The 22937-nt window shown below is 50.8% G+C and overlaps 10 protein-coding genes across 10 annotated transcripts; 5 read left to right on the forward strand and 5 right to left on the reverse strand.

Annotated features, from left to right (window-relative positions):
• Positions 1 to 222: 222 nt before the first annotated feature.
• EPUS_04074 (uncharacterized protein) lies at positions 223 to 2136 on the reverse strand (the record flags this gene model as incomplete). Its single annotated transcript, XM_007802688.1, has 2 exons — positions 223 to 1463; positions 1527 to 2136. 2 exons carry the CDS (start codon positions 2134 to 2136, stop codon positions 223 to 225), a joined length of 1851 nt encoding a protein of 616 aa, XP_007800879.1.
• Positions 2137 to 4406: 2270 nt separating this feature from the next.
• EPUS_04075 (uncharacterized protein) lies at positions 4407 to 5642 on the forward strand (the record flags this gene model as incomplete). Its single annotated transcript, XM_007802689.1, has 3 exons — positions 4407 to 4949; positions 4997 to 5155; positions 5205 to 5642. The coding sequence occupies 3 exons, from the start codon at positions 4407 to 4409 to the stop codon at positions 5640 to 5642; spliced, it is 1140 nt and encodes a 379-aa protein (XP_007800880.1).
• Positions 5643 to 6748: 1106 nt separating this feature from the next.
• EPUS_04076 (uncharacterized protein) lies at positions 6749 to 7284 on the forward strand (the record flags this gene model as incomplete). Its single annotated transcript, XM_007802690.1, has 2 exons — positions 6749 to 6902; positions 7040 to 7284. The coding sequence occupies 2 exons, from the start codon at positions 6749 to 6751 to the stop codon at positions 7282 to 7284; spliced, it is 399 nt and encodes a 132-aa protein (XP_007800881.1).
• Positions 7285 to 7573: 289 nt separating this feature from the next.
• EPUS_04077 (uncharacterized protein) lies at positions 7574 to 8068 on the reverse strand (the record flags this gene model as incomplete). The annotated part of the gene is made up of 1 exon (XM_007802691.1): positions 7574 to 8068. One exon carries the CDS (start codon positions 8066 to 8068, stop codon positions 7574 to 7576), a length of 495 nt encoding a protein of 164 aa, XP_007800882.1.
• Positions 8069 to 8208: 140 nt separating this feature from the next.
• Positions 8209 to 8857, reverse strand: EPUS_04078 (uncharacterized protein; the record flags this gene model as incomplete). Its single annotated transcript, XM_007802692.1, has 2 exons — positions 8209 to 8708; positions 8785 to 8857. 2 exons carry the CDS (start codon positions 8855 to 8857, stop codon positions 8209 to 8211), a joined length of 573 nt encoding a protein of 190 aa, XP_007800883.1.
• A 409-nt stretch (positions 8858 to 9266) lies between these two features.
• EPUS_04079 (uncharacterized protein) lies at positions 9267 to 11311 on the forward strand (the record flags this gene model as incomplete). The annotated part of the gene is made up of 2 exons (XM_007802693.1): positions 9267 to 9427; positions 9484 to 11311. 2 exons carry the CDS (start codon positions 9267 to 9269, stop codon positions 11309 to 11311), a joined length of 1989 nt encoding a protein of 662 aa, XP_007800884.1.
• Positions 11312 to 12181: 870 nt separating this feature from the next.
• EPUS_04080 (uncharacterized protein) lies at positions 12182 to 12535 on the forward strand (the record flags this gene model as incomplete). The annotated part of the gene is made up of 3 exons (XM_007802694.1): positions 12182 to 12306; positions 12365 to 12442; positions 12499 to 12535. The coding sequence occupies 3 exons, from the start codon at positions 12182 to 12184 to the stop codon at positions 12533 to 12535; spliced, it is 240 nt and encodes a 79-aa protein (XP_007800885.1).
• Positions 12536 to 12736: 201 nt separating this feature from the next.
• EPUS_04081 (uncharacterized protein) lies at positions 12737 to 13612 on the reverse strand (the record flags this gene model as incomplete). The annotated part of the gene is made up of 1 exon (XM_007802695.1): positions 12737 to 13612. One exon carries the CDS (start codon positions 13610 to 13612, stop codon positions 12737 to 12739), a length of 876 nt encoding a protein of 291 aa, XP_007800886.1.
• A 1239-nt stretch (positions 13613 to 14851) lies between these two features.
• Positions 14852 to 17073, forward strand: EPUS_04082 (uncharacterized protein; the record flags this gene model as incomplete). The annotated part of the gene is made up of 2 exons (XM_007802696.1): positions 14852 to 15016; positions 15067 to 17073. The coding sequence occupies 2 exons, from the start codon at positions 14852 to 14854 to the stop codon at positions 17071 to 17073; spliced, it is 2172 nt and encodes a 723-aa protein (XP_007800887.1).
• Positions 17074 to 17843: 770 nt separating this feature from the next.
• EPUS_04083 (uncharacterized protein) lies at positions 17844 to 22027 on the reverse strand (the record flags this gene model as incomplete). Its single annotated transcript, XM_007802697.1, has 4 exons — positions 17844 to 19330; positions 19387 to 21120; positions 21166 to 21851; positions 21909 to 22027. The coding sequence occupies 4 exons, from the start codon at positions 22025 to 22027 to the stop codon at positions 17844 to 17846; spliced, it is 4026 nt and encodes a 1341-aa protein (XP_007800888.1).
• Between the last annotated feature and the right edge of the window lie 910 nt (positions 22028 to 22937).

Here is a 22937-nt window from a genome sequence, read left to right on the forward strand (position 1 = left end):
AAATGTCCAGGAAAACCCGGCATGCTAGCCTCATTACTGAGTAATTGGTGTCGGTGGCTCGCTGACATGAGAGAAAAGTGATAGTGATACTCATCAACAAACGGACTAATATTGCTCGTTAAACTACCTATTCTGCTAAGTGTTGCGTATCCAAGCTGCAGCCAGCATTGTTCGTGCCTTACATGAATGCTTACAAGAATAATCACCAACAAAGCGGTACCTTCAAGCATTAGTTTCCTTCCCCGCATATTCCTTACTTCTGCCCACCTTCTCCCATGGCGCAAACGCATTTTGTACATTCCTCAACGGCGCCCTCAGCTCAGGGAAATGGCGGCACAAAACATCCTTCATCGTGTTATCCTGAACCCAGGCTAAACCCTCATGGGTGTAAACTTCAGGTTTCCAGTCCGTCGCGATGTATCGATCACTTTTTAGCCGCCTACTAGCCATGAGGATGAACACCCGGAAGGCAGTGTCGCTAAACCCAAAACCCTGGGGTAGCGGTTCACATAGACATCCGACTAACAGATCCACCATTTCGAGGTCGCTATTATATATCTCGCGCAGCTCGGCGGCAAGTGATATATTGCCCCCAGTAAGGGCCTCGAACGATCGGACGGGTGGCATGTGGAAGAGACGACGGAATTGGTTATAGCGGGGTACGCCTCGTTCGCGATCGCGTAGAATGTCGATGGTGCCCAAATCCAGGTGGTGGCCGTCAGGTAGGTGAAGGTCGCGCAGGAAATTGGGAGTGTTCTGAATGGTGATGGCTCCAGGATAGTTGATACCGAATGAGTAAAAAACGTCAGCAAAAGTGAGACCGGAATCAAAGGGTTCGCGGGTTTTTTCAAAGGCCACGTCCTGAATTGGAAGGGTGGCTTTGTGAACACCAGACCGGACATTGAAAAATGCAATATCGTCTGGTATCAGAGGATGAAGACGGTAGACCGAAGTGAATTCCTCCGTTAGAGAGAAAGGAGTGTCGTTATGCTCTGCCACAGAACCAGGAATTCCGCTAATGGTTTCGCTCTTGGAGATACGGCCAAAGATCTTCCCGAGTTTCTCGCCGACAATACCTGACCAGTTCGCGTCCATGGCAATTTGGATTGTTGGGTGCGCGAGGATCGCCGGAGTCCACTCGACAGTGTGAATCTTGGCCATCAGTGCGCAATTTATCAGCCGAGCGGTATCGAAGAGCTGGTCGGAAGTCCAGTCAGGGTTGGCGCTGCGAAGGTGATTGCAGATAGAATTATGCTCCATGGCAAAAAGGGTGTGAATCAGTTCGAGTCCGAGCCACCAGTTCGTGTTGAAGCCGGTTAGGGGTATACCATCTTCACCACGGGGCAGGAAGTCTTGACCATGAATAAGATCAATCTTGAGTTTACCGTCTTTGCACTGGGAACGGAGACTGGCCGTCTTTGCCTCTGAAGAGCCGTATATCTGGCTGCCATCCCACCAGTGTGCTGGAAATTCCATGCATTAGAACTCTATAACGGGTCATGAAGTCAGGAGACGAGTCGACTTACTGTTCTGGTTCTTATAGCCAGGATATCCCACATCTTCATCGCCAAGTATCTCATCAGGCTGCGTTTTGTCGATTTTCATGGGCTTCTCCGGCCACTTGTCGCCTTGAGGTAGAGGAATCTCATGCTGCTCCGTGCTATTAAAGTGCTGGAGCCAGTCATGGACTTGAAACTGGATCCAGGCGGCGGCCAGCAGATTGACAATTGTAGCTTGTTTGAAAGTCCCGGGCTTTCTGGCAAGCAGCCTTTCGCTTATAATGCGGGGATTTGGGTTCATCAATTGTTCGTGAGTTGGAGCCCCGGTATGTTGTCTCGGAACATTTCGACCAAATCGCATACCTGCACAGCCCATACGGGGCCGTTCAAGGTCATTGAATTTGCCATCGGAGTTCCGTACACATAGGTCTTTGGTATCCAGTAGCTGGTCTGACTTTGTGTTTCCTTGATATTCCCAGGACGGATATGTATCGTGGAGGTTCTCAGCGCGGAGTTCAATCCGAAGGGCAAGGAGATTGAAGCTTCCTATGTACTTGGGCAGGCGATGCCATGGAACAACAGCATTAACGCATTTGTAGAACCAGATCAGCAGGCGCTCCCCGAAAGAAATCTTCATGGTTAGAAAGATGTCTGGCAGTCGACAAAGCTCACGCTGCAACGAAGCTTAAAGAAGTAGCGACAATCAACATGCTGGTAGCCAAGGAAACAAATATCTCAACCACGAGCCTGGTCTTTGCGTGGTACAAGTACGAGATGAAGGATTCGTGTGAGGCTGAGAGGAAGAGTGGCACAGGATCAGCCTATTTCAGCTTGTGATGGTACCAAATGATCCTACCTGACAACCCAGGGAAGGTGCCTTTCAGAGAACGCCGACGAAGCACACTTGTGGTGACTGACTCACAGCACTCATCCTTCGTGGCTGTCTCGGACAGTTCAAGTCCGCCCGACCGCGTGGTCCAAAATTCATTTTGACCATCCACTGGAGGTATCGTGCGCAGATCATTACAGGCACAGTCACTGCCCGCGAAGAACCCATCTTTCGCCCGAGGACAAAGTTTTAAAGGCAACATACCGTCCGCACCTGAAGACTCTTTCGTGGCTCGAAGAACCTCTCTCTGAGCAGACGAAATCTGCGTCTTAGAACGTCTCACAGAGCCTTGTCCATTTACTGTAACCGAGATCGATCAGCAGTGATACAAGGGTTGTGAACGCTTACGCCACACGATCAATTTGATCGAGGATCGAAGTGACCTGACACGTACTTTCGCTGTTCTACGACAACTTGCACGCACCGTTGTGACCAACGAATCGGAGTTGTGGGAGAAATGTGATGAGCAATGCTCCGGAGCTTTACTCCAAAGTAAAGCGGTAACAGCTCATTTGAGCATCAGTCATCTTCATGGCCTTAGGCTTTGGTGTTGAGCGCTCTAGTTGAAGCGCAGACCCTGGCCCGACCTCATTTGCGATGTGTTCGGCTGTAAATGTATGCATCTCGATGTACGTAGTAAGTCTGCAGTGTCCAAATTCCTCCAGGCAAAATTAGGGGTCGAGCCCCGCCTTGGGCGCCATCACACATCTGTGTCCTCCCGTCTCGAAACACCCCCAAAGTACCGTGCAGACGAAACCCTCGTTAATCTTTGGCGTTGCCTCCAGAATTTGAAGGCGCCGCTCTGCCAAATAGAAACGCTCACGAGGACTCAATAAATAGACTCGTTAGAACCAACCTTGCGGATGCCTCATGCTACCTACGGGCCGCTGGTTCCAAGGCTCATTTTTGGCCGTTACATCGTTCGCAGTAAGACTCGTATGCGAGGATCAACCTGCCGCCTTATCCTTTCGATAAGACGATGGTGGTACAGGGTACCTTACAAAACCTTATATCGACCTTGGTTTGACGGCCACGGAGGTTTCGCGGATACTTGAACATCATAACAACGAGAATGACGGGGCTCTGCTCTCAATTTATTCCACAAACGATGTTTTTGACTTTTGCACCCGAGACCATACTGTCCTTAGTCCCAAACTTTGACCCTCTTGAATGTATTGCCCATTTGCAAAAGTGTTGCAATTCCTTGGCGAAAACCCTCGAATTGCTGGCGCTGCAGAGCAAAATTGCGGTAAGATGTAGGAATAGCTCCCTATGCACGAAAAACGCGTAGAAATTGCTTGAAATTGCTTATAGACATTGCTGACATCTGTATCTTGCCCTATACAACTGCTGGCGCTTGGTGTCGAGTTCGTAAACTTCTAATCACTCTCGCTGACAAGTCCAGCTACTGTAGGCATTCTCTTGCTGTACGCATCGAGTCCAATATCGTTACATCCTTTTCTAACGATGAATCTTGTTTTGTATGGTTAGGAAACGTATCTTGTTTGAGAAATGAGTCTTTCCGAGAAACTTCAAACATCAACAATCTCATTTGAAGCATTTCTGAAGATCGAAGATCAAGTAAGTAAGCAGGTGATCGGAAAACGCAGAAGCCCTTGTTCCTGCATGGCAAGCTTGCCAACGTTGAACTTGAAGCAAGAGGGGCTAATGTTCTTGGGTCTCGCTGGAGTAGAGCAACCCGAGGACAAACCTGTGAAGTGATTTCCCCTACAGTCCCCAGGCTCGTCGCTTGAGATATTACATATTAATGTACCAAGCAGAAGCCAGGTGTCTGTTCACTGTGAAGGAATTCATGGGTGATAGTAGAGGGAGCTTGCAGCGGTTCCTGAATGCCCAGGCCGACCGGGTGTATCTCGGCCAAGCTGGCCCGTGCTTACTAGTTAGTTACTACGTTTACTACTACCTCACCCACCAATTCGACCTGCGCTCGATCCGACACCTCTGCCTGACCAGCATCACATCTCGTTTCCGAGGCTCTCGAGCCATCGACGACCATCATGGTATCCTGCCAGGCTATCACAAGCTCTTTCCGGGCTGGACGAAGGTCTCTGGCTCCTACAATACAACGACGTAGACTACAAGATGTTGCCATTACGCGGACTGGGAAGCCGATCATCAGAGTACAGGGGGGACGCTCTTCGTTAGGAGGATATACAGCCACTGTCTTTGGAGCTACAGGTTTCCTCGGCCGATATATCGTCAATCGTCTTGCCGGACAAGGGTGCATGGTAGTAATACCTTTTCGAGAAGAAATGGCCAAGCGGCATCTCAAACTCACGGGCGATCTGGGAAGAGTCAACTTTTTGGAATTCGATCTGCGAAACACTCAATCAATCGAAGAGAGTGTAAGACATTCTGACATTGTTTTCAATCTCATCGGAAGGAAATATCCCACCAAGAACTTCAACTACCACGATGTACATGTGGAGGGGACCGAGAGGATTGCGGAGGCTGTCGCAAAGTACGATGTTGATCGGTTCATACATGTGTCGTCTTACAACGCAGATCCAAAATCGCCGTCAGAATTCTTCAGGACGAAGGTCAACACCAGTTACCCACGCAATGATATCCGGCTCACATATAATAGGGTCAATCCGAAATGGTAGCTCGCGAAATCTATCCAGAAACAACTATAGTCAGACCAGCGCCCCTTTTTGGCTTCGAAGATCAGCTTCTCCATAAGCTCGCTGGTGTCGCGAACCTTTTCACTTGCAATCATATGCGAGAACGATTTTGGCCTGTTCACGTAGGCTCTTGAGACACTTCTGTAATTGTTTCTGCTGATAATATGACAGGCGATTGACGTGGGAGAAGCTCTTGAGAGGATTGCTTTCGACGATACCACGGCCGGTCAAACTTTCGAGCTTCATGGGCCTACTAATTACTCCATGGCGGAGATTGCTGAGCTTATCGACAAAGAAATCATCAAGAAGCGGCGACACATCAACGTTCCCAAACGGTTACTCAAACCTATAGCTCATTATCTAAATAAAATTCTGTGGTGGCAGCTTCTCAATTCCCCGGATGAAATTGAACGGGAATTCATTGACCAAAAAATCGATAAAACTGCCAAAACATTCAAAGATCTGGGCATGGAACCTGCTGAACTGGCCAACCTGACCTTCCACTACTTGCAAGATTATAGAAGTTCATCTTACTATGATCTGCCACCAGCAACGACGAGAGAAAGAAGAGAAGAGAAGAAGTATCTTCATGTCATTGATGACCAATAGATCGTGGAAGGAGGACACTGTACATAATGCAATCACACAACTGGACACTTTTGGCGGGAATTGAAGTCATGTTTCGTCAAGTCCTGGCTTTGTCACTACTACTAGACGATATTGTCCTACTCAGTTACCTTGTCGCCTCCAGTTAGTAGTCTTATGATCACCAAATTGTATTCCTCCTGCTCTGGTTAGTGTCTATGCCCCCGCACGCGTTGTCCCGCTGCCTGCCAAACCAAGCACTCCAATGCCTAAGCAAGCTAAAATTGCATCCGCAAAAGTCGCTGACAATCGGGTACAGAAAAAGTCCTACTGTGCTCTCATACTCAGTTTTTTTTTAAGAACAAATATCATCATACAAAATGGTTACAGATAGCCTCTCCTACCACTATCACCCGTCTTGACCACCGCCCTCGAAGGCTCTTCCTTGGGCCATGGCCTACATCTCAACACCCTCCTTCAGTCCACAACGATTGCGCTCTTTTATCCTGCGCTTACCTCTTTTTACCCGCGCATGTATTGTCATAATAACAGTCTTCTGGGTACTGGAGCTACAGACAGTATGGAGTGTAGAACAATGGGGTTCGTTAACACCAAAAAAGATTGGACTTCACTCGAGTACGTGAGAGCATATATAGGGACGAAACAATAGCAGGCTGACTGTGCATACTTCCAGTGTACCGGCTCAACACATTTCCATTCATACACCTGAATTTTGTTCACGCATTTTTGGACGTTCTGGCGTTAACGCCTCTACTTGAGAGATTCGAATCGGAGCATGGAACTCTGAATACTCTTGCCATGTTTGTAGGACGTGAGTGCTCGAAGACGAAAAGCCATACCAAGATGCTGGCTGACAAGCCGAGACAGCGTTGACGACACTTCCGGCAGCGCTGTACATATTCATCGAGATGTTGGTTTTGCGGCAAAACACTCCCATTCTTGGAGCAAGGTGGGCATAAGTCCAAACCCATCTATCCAGCAAGCGCCATGGTTGACCAGGAGTTCTACAGTATATGGATATTTCTCCTTCTATCTTCCGAGGCCATCAAAGCCTACAGATCCAATCCTTATTTCACGTGAGTTTCACATACTCCTCACCAACGAAATAGATGTCTAAACTAACCACCCCCCCCCGGGCCAGCATAATCACCTACTCGATCCCCACCTGGATCACCCCTCTCGTCATCGCCGTTGTAACCTCAATATTAATCCCTCCGGCCAGTTTGCTAGGGCACCTCTGCGCCTGCGCAGTCGGCTACGCCTGTAAGCCTCCCTCATGCATCCTCCCATCCACTCTTCTATGCACCCTGAATTCCACCTTATCTCTACTGCCCTTCTCTATCATTCCCTTCCTCTCCCTCCTCAAGAGTATACCCACAGCCCCTACTAACCATCTAAAGTCGGACTCGGCTATCTCAAAATCCTGGCCCCGCCCGACAAGATCCTACGCTGGATCGAAGCCAAACTCAACCTCCTCGGTCGACTCCCCCACTACGTCAGCATAGACCAGAAGACGTATGGGAGGTATGGTGTCCTCCCCAGCACCGTGACGTCTTCGTCGACGGCCACGGGACCGCCGGCCGATCATGCTGTGGCGATGGGGTGGTTGGGAACGGGTGGGGGAGGGCAGAGGTTGGGCCCTTGATTTATTGCCTCTGAGGAGTTGTCTTCCAGGAGAGCACCGTGGAATGCACAGGGGATAGAAACTTGTACTATACTACTCTGAGAATTGGAAGAATTGGAAGAAATTGAACCATTTTACCATTGGGAAAAGGGTGAGCAGAGATCGCTATATCGCCCGGGCTATGCATACAACACCCGTCCGCAAAAGTGTGCAGTCTACAAAACAGGAAACAGAGTCATCTGGCCCTCCATCAGCGGCTTCTCGACCCAGCAATACCCGTCCCAAGCACCCCATCCCAAACCTTCCGCAACTACAACCCCTTAAAATGCGGCAACTCAAGCGGCAGCCCATGCTCCTTCAAGATCTGTCCCAGCTTGCGCCAGTCCCAGTTCTGTGGCAGACCCGCCACCGCGCTCCCACGCCCGATCTTGCTCTTAGTGCCCCGGGTCATCTCGTAGACTTCCTGGAACTCGCGCGCGATCACGGCGAGCTGTTGGGCAAGGGTGCGGTCGGGGTAGACGCGTTGGGCGGTCTGGTAGGCTTTAGTGAGGTCGGAGATGTCTGTTGCGGTTAGGATGTGGTGAAAACAGTATTTGCACATTTTGGTGGTGTTGGTGGGAGGACTGTCTTTTGTTTTGAGGATTGCTGGGTGGGTGATTGCTGCTGTTGTTGTTGGGTGGAGAGTAGCTGTGGAAATGTGCTTTGAGAAGTTTCTTGGGATGATACGTGTGCACGAGACGCGGTCGAGGACCATTCTGCTTCGAATGTGTGTAGGGCTTTTGTAGTCAGGCGTCACAAAGGACATTGTTCGTGGAAGGCACACGAGATCTTTGTCTTCGACACATTCGAGTCTGGTACAGCGCTTCGTCACGAGGATTAACAAAACATTCAACAGCATGTTCCTCGATCATCATTGTTTGCGTTTGTTTCTCCTGTAGAAGAGTATCATCGCTTCTTGGCTGGTCCAGGTGTCCAGGCCTCTGGCTGCCATTTCTCACTGGGATTCCCACCCTGGGCTTTCTTCCATGGATCAGCCTTTTTCGTAGACTTCGGTGGACCCGGTATGGGAACGGGATTGTCCACAGCACTTCTAACACCCTCCTTCTCATCTGGCTCTGTCTGCGGTGCATAACCTCCCGGATCTTTAGGTAGCGTTGCTGGTTTGGGCTGCTGCCGTGGCTTGTCCAGGAATGAGGGCTTACTGGCCCATCTCTCGTCTGCTTGCTGTGCTAGGTATTTCAACTGTGCTTGTCGCCCGATATCGCCTTGTTGTTCTTCGATGCTTGGAGGGTCTGGTCGTGTGTATCGTAACCACTGATGCCATTGCGGAGTAACTTTGACGTCTGAGAAATGAGTTTTGTGGTTGTACTTGACAATGCGACGGAGACGGCCCGCATTGATTTGGTCCTTGAACTCCCAGAAGGTGTTGCCGTTGAGGTCTTGGCCTGCAGTACTCCGTACTTCAAGTTAGATGTGTTGTTCTGGCGTTCATGGGGAGAATCTATGACTTTGCTTACATACCTACGAGGAAGGTTTTGCGCCATGGAAGCTTTAGCATCTTCCATTTCAGCCACAAACCTCTCATAGTTCCCATGGTCGCGTTTGGGTTCATAGCAAGATATGTTTGGGACTCAGGTCCCCAATATCACACTGTAGACTGACACGATGATGAACCTTGGGAGATGCCACACACAAATGCAAGCTTACTACGTATGTCAGCTTCAACGGCTGAACTTCGGGGATATGTACCTATGTTAGTAATGGCAGCGGTTGAGCGGACATGGTGACATTCCACGTACAATAACTACTACTAATAACTAGGTGCTCACCGAAGCTTCTCTAAATCTGATTACTCTCGCTGTGCACAAGATCAAGTTCACTCATCTCGAGTTAGACCTCGGCGTGCTTCTACCACATAACTCGACCGAGACTCATGGGCGCATTGCGATGAGAGGCCAGCGGCATTACGAGTTGCTTGAACTATAAAGTTGACGATTCGCAAGATGGCATCCGTCTCGTCTCTTGATAAGGACCTGCGGAAGATACGCCTGGACAGGTACACTCCGCAGGCAGCCAAAGAAGTGCGTGACTGGATCGAGGAAATACTTGGAGAACGGCTCCCCACCGGAGATCTGCTCGAGGCATTGCGGGATGGCCTGGTGCTGTGCAGGCAAGTGGGCATTGTTCTGGACTTGGTGGACAGCATGCTGACTATGTTAGGCTTGTCAACAAAGCAGTTCCACCTGGTGTGAAGGCAAAGCAATCCAACATGCCGTTTGTCCAGCGGGAGAACATTTCCCATTTTGTCCGCGCTTGTCAGATGCCGCCATTAAGCCTTCCAGATCACGACATCTTCCTCACGGATGATCTTTACGACGCTAAGGATCCAGCACAAGTCCTACAATGCATTGTGGCCTTCAGTAGGCGGGCAAATGCGGTCAACCCTGCTGCCATTCACAGACCTATCGGCGTTAAGAGCAGAGCAAAAGTCGTTAGTCCTCAATTGACCGGGACAAGCCAGAGCAGTCATGGCAAGCCGCCCACTGGATTGCCAAACAGAGAGCGAGGGAGCAGTAACGCTAGTGACTTAAGTGCTACTGCATGGAATCCGCTTGCAAAGGGCTCATACTCCGGAAGAATAAGCCCAACCAAGCAGATGTCTCCACCCGGCAATGTAAGCAGCTGGAGCAAGAAGGGCGACGAAGGAAGCACTGCACCAGCTTGGAACATTCATCAATATGGTTACATGGGCGGGGCAAGTCAAGGTAATCAAGGTATTTCATTCGGTGCCAGGAGACAGATCACGTCCGCCACCCCGCCGGTGCCAAGTCTGGCCGAGAAGGAACGGAGACGGAGGGAAGAGGTGCAAGAAGCAGAACGACAGCGGATACAGGCTGAAGAAGCAGAACAGAAAAGGCGGCTCGAGCGAGAGGCTGAGGAGGAGAGAGCCCGTGTCGAGGAAGAGCAGCGTTGGCAGGACGAAACGAGGAGATTACGAGAAAAAGAGGTCCAAGAGGCTGAGGCTGAGAAGAGAAGATGGGACGAAGAACAACGAAGATGGAAAGAGGAGGAAGAGACTAGGCTTCGAGAAGAGCAAGAAATAGAAGCTCAACGGGTCCAGGAGCGCAGTCGACAGCGTGGAAATAGCGATGCCCTGCTAAGAGGTCAATTTCTAAGTCAATATCAAGCGGAGCAGGATCAGAAATCACAAAATGAGCCCCACGAAGCATCTCGGTCTACATCGGAAAGTCAACGTATCAAGGACCTCGAAAAACAACTGGAATTGGCCAAGGAGCGAGAACGACAATACCAGCAGGAACGTCAAGAGAAGTTGAAGAACAACCAGGTCCTTGGCAGGCGTCAACCAGAAGAGCAGTTTCGCCACTCTTCACCAGATCAGTCACCAGCACGAACACCATCGAAGCCTAGCGATGGGGACGATTGGGAGGATTCGGAGCGGGAGCATCTCCGAAAGGAATGGCAGATACATAACGATAGGGAACCGAGAGATCAGCCTCCTCCACCCTACGCGCCGAGGCCTACTCAAGCAGAACCTGTCCCTCCAGCCCGCGTGAAACTGGAGATGGATAGCAGTCGCCCATTGCCGCCTCCTCGACCATTACCAGACCCCTCGGCTTACGCGCCAAACCTTAACCGCACGGATCGGTATCTCTCGACCAACCCTGCTCCAGCGGCTAGTTTGCCTCAATCCCATCGACCAGCAGACTATTCGACCACTACGGAGGTTGACCTGGAGAACCAACGTCGTAAAGAATCTCAAGCAAAGACCAAGGCCGGCGGTTGGGCAAGTAAGTCATTGCTTGAGAGGGAGATGGAGCGAGAGCGCCAGAGGCAGCGCGAATGGGAAGACGAGCAACAACGCACAGCAGAGGCGTCTCGAAACCTGCAGGAAGGTGGAGGGCCTGGTCAGTCATGGGATATCCACCAGTATGGCTTCATGGGAGGTGACAGCCAAAACCGTGGTGGACACGGCTTAGGCGTTGGTGGTGCGAGAAGGCAGATTATCGGGCCCCGGCCACCACCTTGACGACTGCCACCACCTTGATAGTGGTCGTGGATTGTGATGATTGTGATGATTGACGTGGGTTAGGACTGGCATAATGATCAAGATGATCAAGACGATCCAATCCGTCCATATCGATGATGCCAGGCAGTGGTCTTCCACCTCAATGATGCGGGCTGCTATCTAACTAGTACAGAGTACTACCTTAGTACTATTGCTGCCGTGCACTCACTCCACGAGTTCACGAATCACGCCTCTTCCGAAGCCCTCACCCTGGCACAACAGCACCCTACATATATAGCGATGCATTTTTTCACAATGAACAATGACGCCTTTGCTTCGAGGCATTTTTCCTGTTCGCCGTGTTCAAGCCACCCCACTTCAACAGCGTCATTTCTGCCCCGCCACATTGCCCAGGAGTTTACTACGTACTAGTTCAGTTGGAAATGCCCCTCCTCCTCTTCCTCCTCCTTCTCCTGCTCCCGTACGGCCCTCCCCACACCACTCGATGTACCACTACGTAGTCGCACGTAGTCTTGCGTCGAGCGTCACATGTTACCTGCCTTGGCCGTCGTGGTTGGATGGGAACTACGCTCCGGCTAGTAGTGCTACGACACTCTCTCTGCTCTTGCCCGTTCAGAGTGTCAGCAGACACATGAAATTCCCTCCAAGCTCCTTCTCCAACCGATTCATCTACTAGTATGTGACAAGAGCATCATTTCCATACGTCATATCTACTAGGCAGCTCTTTCCAGGCTCCAAGCACATAAGAAGATTATTTCCCCACCATTTAAAATTCCTTTTCCTCTAACAAACATCCACTACAACCCAATTGAAAACTTTCAGTCAAACAAACGTTGAAAAGCACTTTCTCACCCTCAACCAACCATCATCATGTCTGATACTGGCCGTAAGGATTTGTCCAGCAAGGTCTCTGAGGGTGTCACCCCAGATTCCCAGAAGTCAACCCTCGACAAGACCAAGGAGTCTGTGACCGACGCTGGCGACAAGGTTGCAGGGTAAGCCTTGTCACCATTCAGTTCCATCCTGTCGAGTCCAGATCTGATGTCTCTTTAGGAGTGTCCAATCAAGCGACGACAAGAATCCCGCCCAGAAGGCATCGGATACTGCCAGCAGCGGAGATGACAAGGGAATGTAAGTCGATGGTGCTCTTCGCTACGTTTCAAACAGGTCCGCTGACATGATTACAGTGTGGACAAGGCCAAGGAGGCCGTCGGCTTGAAATAGATTGACCATCAGTCATGATCCGTGTACCACAGTCGGACTCGATGGAAGGGCCCTACCCAGAGGCGAAGCTCGCAGGGAATGAGTTGGGTGTTCATTATGTAGCATAACAGCAATTCAAAGACATAACATTATTATCAGGTCGCCATTCTTGGTGAAGTTGCTCTCTCGTGGCTTGTAATCTTCATATCCTTTCTTGAATTGTCAGCTCTCCACCATTCCCTCAAATAATTCATCCCTCCGACGCGTCAGTCCTTGCAATTCACCTTGAGCTCGTTTATATTCCATCTTTGCGATCTCCAAGTCTGGTGGCAGACCGTGAAACTCCGCAATTTTCCTGTCTAGTGCTTTGACTCTTGCCTGTCCCTTCTTCACCCTCTGTTCTTGCTCTCTCACTTCGGCTATGCTGGGACTTACAATTGCGAACTTCTCCAACGAAGCAATTCGTTCAATGTACTGTTCCAGCTTGGTTGAGAATTGCTTAGTTTCTCGATTCAACTGAGCCGTCCGCTGCTCCATGTCCTCCTGCGCAACCTCATCTACCTGCGACTCTATGTTCTCCAAGTCCAACCTCATGCTTTCCATTTCTCGGACCAATTGGCTCTGAAGGTCATTGACCCTTCTCAGCTGTTCGTTCATCTCGAATTTCTCATGTGACAGCTCCATGATTCTCTTGCCCATCATCACTGGGTCTGTGGACAGTGTTCCCAAGATGACACTTGCTTCAGCCAGATCATGCAGAGCCTTGCTCCCACGCTCATCTAAGCCGCCTTCTAACGCTTCTACAACATCTCGATGGGGTCCTTCACGCGTCTGAAAGATATTCTCATACGTCCTCAACTCTTCCTCTTCAGCCTTATGTACCAAGTCGGCTTCCCGGTCCGCAGCCTCGTTCACTGCTGCTAGCTCAAGCAATGTACGCAATGTTTCGCCGTTACGTTCGAACTTAGGAACAGGATGAGGAGAATATTTCTTTGCTAGCCAGGAGGAGACGTAGGCCCAGTCTCTGGCTTCCGCAGCGTCTCGGCGAGCTTTGGTGGGTGAGAGTAGTGGTGCAAACGGTAAGGATAGATTGCTCATCGTCTGCGTCAGTTTGTGCCTCAATATGAGGTGATCCCGGGGATAATTGGAGACCAGGTCCCTGACCGGCGTCTTTGCGCGTCTTTTGCGTTGATCTGACGATCTCGGGGAAATTGCTGCGAGCCTTGGTGTCGAACGTAAGGCATTTGAGGTTGGAGCATGTCGCTATGCGGGGTAAACTGGCACTTACGTCACTGGGTACACTAGCGAAGGAATACGTAGTAGAAGTTAGTGAGGGGTACATCAATTAAGTGTGGTTCGAAACCTGACGATATTGCTTACGGAGTACTCCGTACTGTTGTTGAAATCCCTTGCATAGGCCAACACATGCAAGAGAGAAGGCGTACGACTTTTCAAAGTTTTGAGATGCAGAAGCAAGAAATTGCTTGGACTTCATTTGTTATATCTAAAGACGGCGAAGGTTTGTGTCAGGCCGAGCGCCTATTGACCAGTTTTCCTACGGATAATCATTACCTTCTGATCTGTCAGTTTCTACTGCAATTTTGCAGCCATTCACTCGCATACATTGACAGCGTCCACGGTGCGAATACTGTTGCCCTCATTGGTGAACCTCGCCCGACTTCTGATGCTGATCTCCACTTCAACGACAGAAAAAATAGAGTCAATATGGTGTCCCTACAATAAGCTTGAATTAAGGCTATTGGATCATTTCTGCTGGTGGAATGGGTGGATTTCTGGATGTTGCGCTGTTCATTCCGCGAAACAGATTCCATACGGAATAACTATTGCACTGACCACGTTGTTCAGTCTATTCATTTTTGGAGCAAGCCATGGAGTTGGGACTGTCCGAAATCAGATGAAGGGTGATTAGTAGCAGAGACGAAGTATCCAGGTGAATTCTGGACACGAAAGGTCACCAGCATCACAGAAGCGCTTTTCTGATGTGTACAAGTTCCTCAGACTCTTGAACCAAAATAGAAGCACATGAGCCTTGCCAAGAGTTACGGCAATCATACTTTTCGTGGACTAGCGTAAATGAGGCTGCCGCAGCCCCGCTCGCTTACGGTGTAAAGGGTGTACGGGCGTACAGTGTAGTAATAGTAACAGTACCTTGGGCAACGTCTTGTCTTGGAGCCTTGGGCAATCCGGCTGCCTGGCCACCACACAACTCAATCTTAGGCAAACCCAGCAACGTGGACGTCCAGATATTACTGCTATATTATCTCCCTACATCTGCATTGCTATTGTACCCGTCAGTAGTGCTCATCAACATCAATCATGCTGAAACCATTCCGCATCCGAAACCTTTATTTCAATTCTACCGATTTGGTTGATTGCTCTGGCGTCGTCCAAGTCTCTCCCCAGCAGTACGATCACGAGATTAAGACCGCTCCGGAAGCCTTGCTTGCATATATCGACGAGGACGATGGAGAGACCGTTACTGTGAGCCTGGACCACGTGTACAACTCTCATAGTGCTCACCGAGTGTATAGGTCGGCTCTTCCCTTGAACTGGAGCAACGACTTCTAGAACCGCCAGGTCGATTCTCGAGCTGGTACGGCCACCTCTCTACCGACGACCCGCCGCCGCTCCATATATTTGACATGCAGCAATCAACGCGTGCCGCAGAGGCATGGCGTAGATATGTTGTACATCACAATCAACCATCGGCACCAGTACCAGCTCAACCGTCTGGACCGATATTGGAAAAGCGCAAGCACGATGATTACCTATCGCTGCTTGCAAGATTTCAGGTTCTCGAATTGGAAGTGAAGTTGCTGAAGGAAGCTTTCAAAATGCACCAAATCACCATTCCAGTGCAACCTCATCAACCACAACAGTCTGTCATTGCCAACGCATGCAAGAACTCGGATCTGTTCATCCAATCTCCGCCTTGTGCCATGCATCCAACCTACTCAAGTTCGAAGCAAGAGCCGCCGATCGAAAGTGGAAGCCAATACACTGACAACACTAGCTCTAACTGGTGGAAACAATCGGAACTGCGGGCGCCAAACCACCACAGTACTGAAGACGCTACCGTGCTCAGTCACAATCATAATAATCTCAACTGTTCCCAGCACCTACCTCAAGAGAGGAAAAACGTCTTCCCTTTGTTTCCACAAAGCCACGTCGGGACTCTTCGACCAGAGCCAAAAAGTATGAAACGAGATGCATCAGACAGCATGGCCCAAGAAGCTGGTCGGCTTTGTTTGAATTCGACAATTCATCGTAATTCACGAGAGTCTTCGAAAGTTTCCAAAGCAGAGGCTGGGAGTGTATCACCTGAGACTAATCACTTAGACAGTCCCAGGTTGCCGATGGAGAACCATCTGGCAGAGGACAACGCTGCAAGATTTCCTGAAGAACATTTGCCAAAGTTGACTTCTCTACGACAGGCGTTTGAAGATGCAGAATTTCTTAGCACAACATCTCCGTCTATCCGGTCCCAACAGTCAGCATCAAACTCATTGTTGGATCTCGAGCCTGAGGCGGAGATCGCACGGTTCCCCACGATATTCCAACTGGAAAGGGAGGATCTTCATTCGGTAAACAGCAAGGGCACTAATTTGCAAGGTCCTGCCGATGTTTGTACACCACTAATAAGGGCAAAAACCGTTACTTCTTCCAATCCCGCTGCTCGTTTGTTGCAGCCATTTGATCCAGCGACAGAAAGGTTGGCGATTGCTAGTAATCAGAACTCTGTGCCACGTCGTAGTGGTACCGAAATACATCGACGTCGACCTTATGCCGAGCAATTCAGTGGTACAGGCAGAACTTTGTGGGAAGAATTTGAGCGACCACAGAGACACAGCACTGCGCCGAGGAACTCAAACAGGCCTGAACCTCGCTGTTTGGATGTCCTTCCTTCACAGCCCAATCACTCGGTTTTTCGATCACAGTCTTTGGTTCACCATCAGCCTTCGGACCACCCACATTCACGTCGTCTAGCTCCCATGCAAAGTGCCCTTGATCTGTCCGGAAGACAACGCTATCAACGGGAGACATCTGGTATAGATCAGTTACGACATCATTCTGCTGCGGCCGCTAGCAGCCCAAATCCCGTTCGAAGGGCGAACACCAACTCCGACCATAGCCGGGAAAGAAATGTCCGAAACTGCATCCGAACACTGCAGGAGATGGGCTACAAGCCACACTCCAGACTTCCAATCTATGCCGAAGCATGCGATGGCAAGCTGTCCGCAGCCATGAAGATGGCAGAAGAGGATGAGAAAGCCACGCAGGAGACCCGGAAGATCGCCAAGATGGAACAGGTGGTATTCGACTGTGTTCAGCAGCTCAAGAGTATGGGATTTGGCGCTGAGCAAGACGACGAAGCTCTGAAGGGATTTGCCCAGAGAGCGGCCGGGAATGTGGAGCTGGCGATAGACGCTATCGAGAGGCAGAGTCGGAGGGATAGAGAGGGCCCCCGGGACAAGCTGCGCAGCGGAGCGCATGGAGGATGGTTCATGAATGCGGGCATGCCTGGGTCTTTTCCTTGATCTGGCGGCGGGGCAGAGGGATGGAACGCAACCCTTATGAAGCGGGTTAGTGTCTTCTGAGTCCGCAATGTGCAAGTTGGGGGTCATGTGTGTCAGCGGCTTTACGTATTCGTATTCATGCGGAGTGTTGGGTTGGTCTGGTCTGGTCTGGTATGGTATGCTATGCTCTTCCGCTTCATTCACTGCCCACATTCACTTCCAGTGCAAGCATCATGTTGTCTTAGATACAATCACGGAACAATGCGCGTCGAAGGATCCAGCTGAAAGCCAATGAGTGGGGGACAAGACACGCTCCTTCAATACTACTATTACTAATGTTCCTCTATCTGATGCCCATGCCCATGCCTATGCCTGTGCCTACACCTATGCCCACTCCGAGATCAGACAGACGGGTGGGGTTTGCATATTATTTATTTCAGTAACGAGCGCCTAACCTTCTTTCATTCTCTTGCTTGATGAAGTGGAAGAATGGAATTCTATCTACCTGCAGAATCTATCTCAGAAGGAGGAGAGGCTGACTAGTTACTGTGCAGAGTGCGGTCACATGACGCCAAGGATTTGGCTGTACGCGTACCAAGTACTACGGCCAATTCCAACATTTCTTCCTCCCTAGATAACCTTCGCACAGCCTCATCTCATCCACATTATTAACTAATCCGCCCACATATACCCCACCCCGAATACATACCCGTTCCCTCCCTCCCATCCGCCTGACTTGCTCTCCCAGTGGCTGTCGGGGGAAAGAGAAGCATGCACATGCACATGCACATCTAGATGGGCGAGTTGCTATAACTCCATGTGCCGGGGACGGAGTAGCCGGCGACATTGAACGCGGCGGGCGTGCGTACCACGGTATTGACGCCGGGATTGGTGTTGAAGACGATCCTGTCTCCCGGCAGCACGCTCCCCTGCACGCCGTTCTCGTAGCTGGCCGCGATGACCGCCTCGAACTGGCCCGGTACGTTCCTCGTGCCCTGATGCCCGACCGTCTCAAACGCGCCCTGATTGGCGGCTTCTCCGCTCTCGAAGAAATACGACGTCCACACCGCCGGGTTGCCCGTGTCGTACGTGGTCATCCAGTGGAAGCGGTCGTTGTTGGTCAGGAAGCGGATGTAGTAGAATTCGATGCTGATGTAGTATCGGCCTGGCTCGATGGTGTCGATCTGGTAGTAGATTCCTTGCTGGGTGCTCAGCAATGCGAGGCCGCGCGACCAGTACAGGGCAACGGCCCATATGGGGAGCACGGATGAGGGCAGCGCGTAGGGTGCATCATTGTTGTTTTCGAGGCCGGAGAGGGAGCCAAGGCCTCTGGAGGTGTTGAGGTTGGTGTCCGAGAGGGAGACGAAGCCTAAGTTCCCAACATAGAGGGTGGGCGAGCTGAAATTCGTGATTTGCCAGTCTAGGCCCCCGGGAGCGGAAAGCGGGGCATAGCAGTTTCCGATGTCGTAGCCGCTGTAGAGGGTGTTGGTTACGAGGGGGATGGGCCTCGAGAGGATGACCTGATTGGCGCTGGGCCAGGGGCCGAGGAATCGGCCGGAGTGGACGCCAACGATGTTGGCGGTATTGGCTGTGGAGGTTTGGATGGCAGCTGATTTCAGGACGCAGTTTGTGGCTGTAGTGCTGGTGGAGGTTGAGTCCCAAGTGAAGCCGCGACAGCTTCGAGCGCCGATATTGAGATTGTACTGATCGCATATTGCAGCGCAGGCACTGAATGTGGCTGCGTAGGAAACTCCAGTTGAGGCAAGGTCACTCTCTGAATAACGGAGATCCACATTGCATTCAATGTCGTAGAGATTGCTGCCTTGAGATGTCAGCTGGCCACCGTTGTTGCTTGGACATACTGGCTCGGTTGGATAGACTGCTGCACTTGCGGCTGGTGTTGATCCGGGTATGGAAGAACCTGAGATAGAATTGCTGCCCGCCGAACTGGAAACCAGAGGCCCACTCGAGGTGGTCGAGATAGACCTGGAAGAAGACACTGTACTCGTCGACGAGGAGCTCGACACGGTCAATGTGGTAGCAGAGCTGCTGCTCGGTGCATCGGTAATGCTGGGGTATGCCGAGTATATTAGACGGCCTGCATTGAATGTTGAGCTCGCCCTCCGACCAGTGATGGTATCTTTCAGGTAGCATGCATTCTCGCTGGCCAGGAAGTTAGCCGCAATACATGGAGTGGCCGTATTTTCATTCCAATAATTGCATGCTGCTAAACATTGTTGATAAGTCTGGACAACAGGATATGGAGAATATGGGAGACCTGATTTTGATCCGATTAGCAGGGAGAACCATCTTCTTACCGTCTTCTTCACTTACCAATGTCACGCCCCAAGAGCTCGTAGCTGCATTCCACTTCATACATTTGACTACCGGCTTGGATGATCTGGAAGTCGTAGGTAGGACATACTGAACCTGTCGGAGAAGGCACTGTCGACGACATCGTTCCTGTTGCGGAAGTTGACGTCGTGCTTGATGCCATGCTAGTAGTAGTACCGGAAGATGTCTGGCTAGTAGAGCTCATAGACGTAGGACGATTGGTTCCTGACGGATATCCTTGCCAGATCAACCTTGCACTGTCATCTTCTGCCACTCCACGCACGACTGTCGTGATAGAGCCCTTAGGATTGCAGTTGTTGCTCGGTGGACTAGTTTGCGCAGTATTGCGATAAGTGACGCCGATGCACTGTGGAGACTCCGTGTTCACGTTGAGGAACGAACACTGGTTGATGCAGTCTGTCAAACTGGTGGCGATGACAGGAGCGAGGCCAGTATCCACCAAGGTGGTGGAGCACTCGATCTCATAATAGCTTCCTCCGTAAGAAGCAAAGTACAGGGTCTGGTAGTTGTATGCCGGACAGAGTGGAGCGGTCGCTGTCGGTCCAGTAGACGACGAGGTTTGGCTAGTGGTTCCTCTGGTTGAGATTGTTCCGGTAGCCGAGCTGGAGGAGCCCATTGTTGCTAAGCTAGCCGTCAAGATAGGATCCGTAGGCGAAGGATACCCAGGGTATATTAATCGTAAGCTCTCATTCTGCACGCTGTATTGCGTGCCCGTGATTCTGCTCTTGAGGAAGCAGTTGTTGGAGGCGGACGACAGCGAAAGTGTGACACCGACGCAGCCAAATGGGACAGCCAGGTTAAAAAGATTGCAGTACCCTCCACATTCCGCGAGGGAAGCAGCAGTCGTGACATTGCCCTCAAGTGTTTGGCCTATAACCTCAGTGCTGCATTCGACTTGATAAAAATTCCCTCCAACCCTGACAATTTGACCATTGTACGTAGGACATAGCGGGCCCACGGGATCTGTGACAGTTGGACGGGGTCCCTGTGACGTAGAAGTGCTACCGATTAAAGAGGTTGAGGCTGAGTTGGAACCGACACCACCTCCGTTTGTAAGCGTACTGGAGACGGTAGCTTTTGATGAAGAAAAGCCAGTTGATGCTGTTGTTGAGGTCGCTGTCAAGGCAACGCTTGCAAATGTGATATTGGGGGCATAAGGACCAGCTACGAGGACAGCAGCTTCGGAGAGATCGTCGGCCCCTGCATCAACCACGGTGATATTGCTCTTGAGCCTACATTGATTGCTTGATGCAGTTATATCGAACGAGACGGCAACACATGGTTGTGTGGTACTGCCAAAGCCGAACTCATTGCAGCGTGCGATGCATTCCGCCAAATTGGTCCCATTGGCGCTCATGATATCAAATCCGGGAAGTGCTGTGTTACAAAGAATGAGATAGCCGTCATTGACAGTGCGATCGAAGGGCGACCGGTCATAGCAATTGGGGGCTCCCGTCGACGTGACATAGCCAGTCATGGATGAAGTTGTAGCAGTCGTTGTAGAGCTGACTCGGACGGTGGCGCTGGTTCCGGTGCTTGTAGACATGCCGGTCATCGTTAGACTGGAGCCTGCTCGACCAACTATGCTGTAGACTACCATCGCCGCAGCACCGCCACAGCTTTGCGCACTGTTTCCAGTACAGGCAATATTACAACTACCGACTGCGACTGGGACAGCAGACGACGAGAGTGCATTGCCGCATACACAGAAACCTGCAAAGAGTTAGCGCTGTTCACTCGTTGGAGATGCGGACTTACCACTCTGGACACCAAAAAATACATAGTTCGAGCAGGAGTCTGCGCATTGTTCCAAGGTTGTGACGCTTCTTGGGGGCAGACTGGCGGATACTGCTGGGGAATTGACTGTAGAGCTCAGACACCCTAGCGGAGTGGCGGTCACGTTGACCCCTTGGATGGTACCTGGCACGGAAGCTGTTGGGGGAGGGAGCAAAGTGCTCGTAGCAATGCCACTCGAAGTGAAGCCTGCAGTGAAGCTTGCAGTGAGAGAAGTGACGTAGGCGGACGGGTTGAAAGTTGGACACGAGCTGACGGGCACCCAGCCTATATAGATCTGAGCACATCCAGCAGGGAGCTGCCCATTGAATACCGTCTCCACTATGTTTCCCATGATACAGAAAAGCGCATGGCCGCCCGTGAAGGCTGTATTGTTCCAGGCCAGATGGCTGCCATTGACCATCAAGAACGTTGTCGAAATCGTGCCAACGGAAGGTGAAACCGCCAAAGATGAAAAGGGAACGAGTCCTGTGGTGGAAACCAAATGCCCATTGCTGGATAGCTGGCCGTTTGTCAAAGTGAACGGTGCTCCTGCACTGCAATCGGCTGTAGTACTACCATTTGCAGTGATGTATATTGATTCGACTCTGGAACTAACATCAACTGGTCCAGGAAGGACTGTCAAAAGGTATTGCGTCGACGGAATGGCCCTTAATTGTCACAGTCAGTGGGCTGCAAGCAGGACCCTCGAATGGAGAGAGACTTACGGTCCAGTTGGAAGAGCCGGACACATCGACGGATAGACTTCTACAATCGTACCATATGACAATGCCGATGATATACATAGGGAGGCAGTCACAAGCCCCAAAAAGACCTGGAGATACATTGTGAGCTGGCGCGCAACGCGCTGGCTGGTCGTGGAGAGTACACGGAAATGTAGGCTGGAAATGAGAAGACGACTGAGATTGAAACGAATAGATGTTGACGGATGGACAACTGCAAAGGAAGAAGCATAGGGATGCGGATACTTTTGAGAAGGCTTGGGAAACGGACAGCAATTTGGGACCAGGAATGCAACAAGGTAAACAAGCCATAGGCGAACCAAATTGCTGGGAATGGAATGTGATCGAACGGATACTCGCAGATCCATTGTGGAGGAGCAAGCTTGCCCGCCTTGGACAGCAGAATGTTTGGCTGTACTTGTTAACATGTGCCCTCCCTTGTAGGATCTCCTATCCCACAGCTCCGCCCGAACTATCTGAATGACGAAGCGAGTCCACGTGCCGGTGAGGGCTATCCCACCCCAGCATATTTGAATATTCGAGCGGAATGTCGAACTCTGCCTTTCGGCTGCAGAATCTGAAAACTGTTGCGACAATGTACGTACTGTCCCAAAATACCAGATCGAGCAGAAGACAAGAACACATTTCTTGGGTATCCTCAGTCTCCCAGAGGCATTGGAATTCGCTAGATAGTTCCGAAGAGGTCATGTGTCTGTCTCCAGGAATGAGGACAATCTAAACGCGAGGAACGAAGCTTGTATTTCCTTCGCTTAGAACATTTCCGTGAGGCCCAACTAAGGTATCTTAAAAGAGAGGTTCCACCATCGAGGGAAGTATTATGAGCTGCGCCATTGCAGCGCGCTTGAAGATTCTCTGCATCTGGCTGGTCAGCGAGGACGTCCAATTGCTTTACAACAACATGATGCAATTCTTGATGAGTATTACAGCGAACGGTCCAGAAGATGAACAGGGAGGACCCTTGGTCTCTGTTAGGCTACCCGAGAAGCCTTCCCA

This window comes from Endocarpon pusillum (genome assembly GCF_000464535.1).
Source record: "Endocarpon pusillum Z07020 unplaced genomic scaffold scaffold176, whole genome shotgun sequence".
NCBI lineage: Eukaryota > Fungi > Ascomycota > Eurotiomycetes > Verrucariales > Verrucariaceae > Endocarpon > Endocarpon pusillum.